The 4,224-nt window shown below is 36.7% G+C and overlaps 1 protein-coding gene across 1 annotated transcript; it reads right to left on the bottom strand.

The window, feature by feature from the left end:
• Positions 1 to 928: 928 nt before the first annotated feature.
• LOC123319272 (pro-resilin-like) lies at positions 929 to 3,042 on the bottom strand. The gene is made up of 3 exons (XM_044906145.1): positions 2,929 to 3,042; positions 1,803 to 2,066; positions 929 to 1,743 (listed from the first exon to the last, which is right to left on the bottom strand). Exons 1-3 carry the CDS (start codon positions 2,932 to 2,934, stop codon positions 1,498 to 1,500), a joined length of 516 nt encoding a protein of 171 aa, XP_044762080.1. The 5' UTR covers positions 2,935 to 3,042; the 3' UTR covers positions 929 to 1,497.
• Between the last annotated feature and the right edge of the window lie 1,182 nt (positions 3,043 to 4,224).

Here is a 4,224-nt window from a genome sequence, read left to right as displayed (position 1 = left end):
ATTCGACCAGCCCGAAAGTCAACCAATGAGGGGTTGAGGCGCGCGAAATTTGAATTGAAAGTTTAGTCCTTCCAATATATGAAAGGATTCTTCATTCGGTTTTGAAGAAAAAAACTTTTGATAAAATCATTCAAGACCTTGAGCTCTAATGATGTTACGGATGTCACTTTTTATTTTGTGTTAATTTTTCAAGTCATAAAATATAATTGGTCTTTTGTCATATAGGAGATTTGCTGTGAATTTCTTCGAGAAAGACGTGAAAGGATTCAATTAATGAAATTGTTTTTTCGAGTAAATATATGAGAATTTTCATTTTCTACAGTTTTTTGAACAGGTCCCGACATCTATCGGTAATCAACTGAAGCTGCAGATTCTCCTGCAGTTACCGTCACTACGGCTTCTGCCATGTCAACGCCGTCTCAATAGATGGCCCTAAAGGTCAAAAAATTAGTATTCCTAATTTTCGAGACTGTTTTCCGAACATTTTTCCGGAGAGAGGCAAGACTCAATAAATTTGGGTTCACTGGAGCAAATATAAATCGACCAGACACAGGCAATATGGCAAAACCTCAAAATATAAGATAAGATTTGCCACAATGCCAAATGCCACTAACGAAATCTAAGTGGACTTTGTATAATCAATGGAAATCATTTTTTCTGATGAAATGCCTGCTTCAATACAGTTCTTTAAAAGTCGAAATTTAAGATGCTTGCAAATTTCAGAATGTTATTCGGTAATTGGGAAAAATGTGATAAGTTGTAATTTCGAGAGAAAAGAAAGACCTATCAATGCAATTCAATAGTGCCATGTAGTAACCCTAAGGATACTCAAGCGTAATGGACAAGACAAGTGCTGAATTGTGTGCTGCTCAGCTTAGGATTAATTTTCAGTTATGGGATAACTGAATGATGCGTTTAATTTATAATTGGAATAAAAATATCAAAAATTTGCGTAGTTATTTTAGAAATAAGATATTAATGAAAGAGTATTAAGTATTAATTATTGAAGTTTTCTAAGAATCAGGTGGGCTATGAAAAGGCCAAAGTTGACTTGCAGATTATTTATTAAAAAATATAATGTACATTATACACACAAATCTTATATATAATAAATCTTTCTATATAAAATAAATATGGCATATAATATAATACAAAAACGTATAACATACAATGCGATATTGGGAAATATTCACATTAGTCAATCCTCGTCTAAATCCAATTCGTACCAAGATCAAAAATAAACCGTATTCTACTGGGATACTATCAATTATTAAAGCTATACTCGTAATGCCCTGCGAAATATAGGACAAAATACTGAAACGTCAGATGGTTCCAAACATCTTGCCATCGGATAATACTGTGACTAGGGGGAATCAGAGATGATTCTGTAAGAAGGAAGGGTAGAAGGTAAGGCAAAGTTGAAGATATTGAGCTGTTCAGAAAGGTTCCGATGGGGCGATGCTTGAAAACATCAAGATGGCTCTAGTTGGGATTTTTCTAGTATTGGTATCCACCGTTGCTTGGGCGTCCACTGCCGTAGCCGTTGTTGACTTGCTCGTAGGTGATCTTTGGCTTGTAACCTTCACTGTCAGCGGTGTATTCTACGACCTGCCTTCTGCCGTCGGGAAGAAGAACGTAGTACCTGCCTTGAGCGACATCTCCTTGACGTTGTTCTTCGTGTCCGAAGTCATTGCCAGAAGCTGGATCGTCGACTTTGTATTCGAATTGGTAGTTGGCTGGTTCCTGAGGAAGATAAAAGAAAAAAATCAATGTTATTCTGTGGTTTTTACACGGATACTCACAGTTCTGTCTTCGTAGCCGTAGCCTCCGTTGTTGCTGGGGGGGAGGTAGTTGTTGGTGGGTGCTCCGTATTGGGTGTTTGGTCGGATTACTGCTTGGGTTTGGGCTGGGGCTCCATAGCTGTTGCTTGGTGGTCCGTATTGGTTGCTTGGGGGTCCGTATTGGTTGCTTGGGGGTCCGTACTGGTTGGAGGGGAGATATTGGCTGGATGGCACTGGTGGCTCGGCCAAAACCACGGCGACAAGGGCGACAAGAGCGAAAGTAACCTGTAAAATCGATTAACATGTAGTTTTCGCCGACAGGTTTGAAAGTGGAACTTGATACGCAACAACATTCATCGATTTTAGTTGGACGATCAGCATATATTAACAGTTCGATGGCTGAATATTGGAAGAAACTAATTACTTTCAATAATTGAGTTCTTGCGAAATTACCGATCAATACAATGCGGAAAGTGTGTGGTTTACACGACTTATTGCTTGAGAACTCTTCACGTACCGCCAATATGACAAATTGAACATTATTCACTTTTACTTATCGTAATATAACTAGTTTACGTTGTGTAATAGAAGCAAATCTATATTATTAGCTAATCAAATCTCACGCCTTCGTTTTGTCTCTCCAATCGCGGTACATCGCATGAAATACGATAATATCATAAACTCAGAGGATTATTAAACTGAACAGTTATTCTAAGAGGAAAATGTATAAGCCGTTTAACGCATTATAGTTATAAGTTATAATCAAACTATTATACTGAACGATTTTGAGATGAATATTCTTCGAATAACATTCTGGAACGCAGTGGTTTGTGTCAATAACTATTATTTCTATGAATTTTGAATTTCGGTTGTCGCACAAAATTTATGATGCCGCCAAATTTAGAATAAATTTGGTGGTTCTAATCTTCGAAAAAACAGGAAATAGTTTCGCATTAACGGAAATGTTTTCGATGAAAATTGCTCGGTATTTCTCATGCACTGATACGAAACCGAAAGTGACGAAGAAGTTAAGTTGATTCCGGATCACAGAAATAATAGAGGGTTGCGTTCCATTACTGGGTTTTCGCGGAAAAATTTTTCGAACACTGTGGATGGTTTCGGTAAGTTATATGAGCACAATCCATACCTTCATGTTGTTGAACTGGTTGAAGTTTTTTCACACAAAAACTGAACTGTGATCTGTAGGATCAGGTGACTGATGCTAGAAGATGATGCGATTGATCTGGTTTCTGAGATCCACCCGTGAGCTTATATACAAAAATCCGAAATAGTGGGTGTATTTCGTTAAATGCTTCACTTTCATCCCAAAACAACGTATCCTATCGGCGATTTGAACCCCCTCTCACTATTAGTTAGACTTGCGAAGATGTTACCTTGTTCATCTGCAGTAATCATCCTTTTACGGCGTTTGGTTTATTATCTTGCGACGGTTTAGTTACAGTTACAGTTCTGCAGAAGAGTCACGCGCATCTTGATCTAGTTCAACTTATGTCACGCTCGGAATTTCGCACTTCAAAGTAAATCTTGCCGCATCTGACTGGAACGCGATCTCTTTCGGAACGTTGCCAAGCTAGGACCATCGAAATTTTGTATAGTAGAATATACTCCGGTCACTACGATAGTTCCTTAAAGAACTTTATGTAAAATCTCACTAAAAATTCGAATTGTCGAGTGTTTTTTGATTTGGACTCACTTTAGAACGTGCGTTTTCGAAGATTTCATGAGTTTGTGCTTATCAGAAGTTTCTCATGGAGTTTGAAGCTTCCGGTCGAAATTGTGGAGACTGTTTTCTATTTTTCAATTTTGTTTTTCAGATTCAATGAATTTAACTCTGATTTATCGATAATTCTGTGATCTATCACTTCTCATTCTTTGGCAAACTTCATTCATAGAAAATTGAGTTCATTTTAAAGTTTTACAACGAATGCTTGGAAAGGTTCAGAATGAAAAATTCAAAAAAATTATTCTTGACATAAAAATATGTATCTTTAATATCTGGTTACTCTCCAAAACTTCCAAATGTATCATCATGAGTCATATTTTAGGATAATTTTTTTCCCTATCGCTGTTGATGGTTATTTTTCATTTTTAACTATTTCGAATAACTTACAAATTCAACGTGGATGTTGGAGATGAAACTGTAGTGAGGAGTCATGCAAAATATTTGCGGAAGTTGGGGTCAAATCTTTCGTAATTTTTCTTATCCAAGTTTTTCGAAAACGTAGGGTGAGTCTTTGACTGGTGCAGATATTTTAACAGTAGATTCTTGAGGTCAAAAGAAACACTTTTTTTCTTATAAGTTTTTTTCCGAATCGGCTCTATTAAAGAGATACAGGCTGTTGAAAAACTATAAAAACATGTTACAAACCAATGCACTTAATTTTGGAATATAGTTTTTCATGTATTCGATGAATCTTGGTCG

This window comes from Coccinella septempunctata, chromosome 1 (assembly GCF_907165205.1).
Source record: "Coccinella septempunctata chromosome 1, icCocSept1.1, whole genome shotgun sequence".
Classification (NCBI taxonomy): domain Eukaryota; kingdom Metazoa; phylum Arthropoda; class Insecta; order Coleoptera; family Coccinellidae; genus Coccinella; species Coccinella septempunctata.
Note: the sequence above shows the minus strand (reverse complement) of the source record. Positions and strands in the feature narration are given on the sequence as shown.

Coding starts and splice junctions, on each gene's coding strand:
- LOC123319272 (XM_044906145.1), bottom strand. Junction 1,744..1,802: donor ACGGCTACGAAGACAGAACT/GTGAGTATCCGT, acceptor TATCTTCCTCAG/GAACCAGCCAACTACCAATT.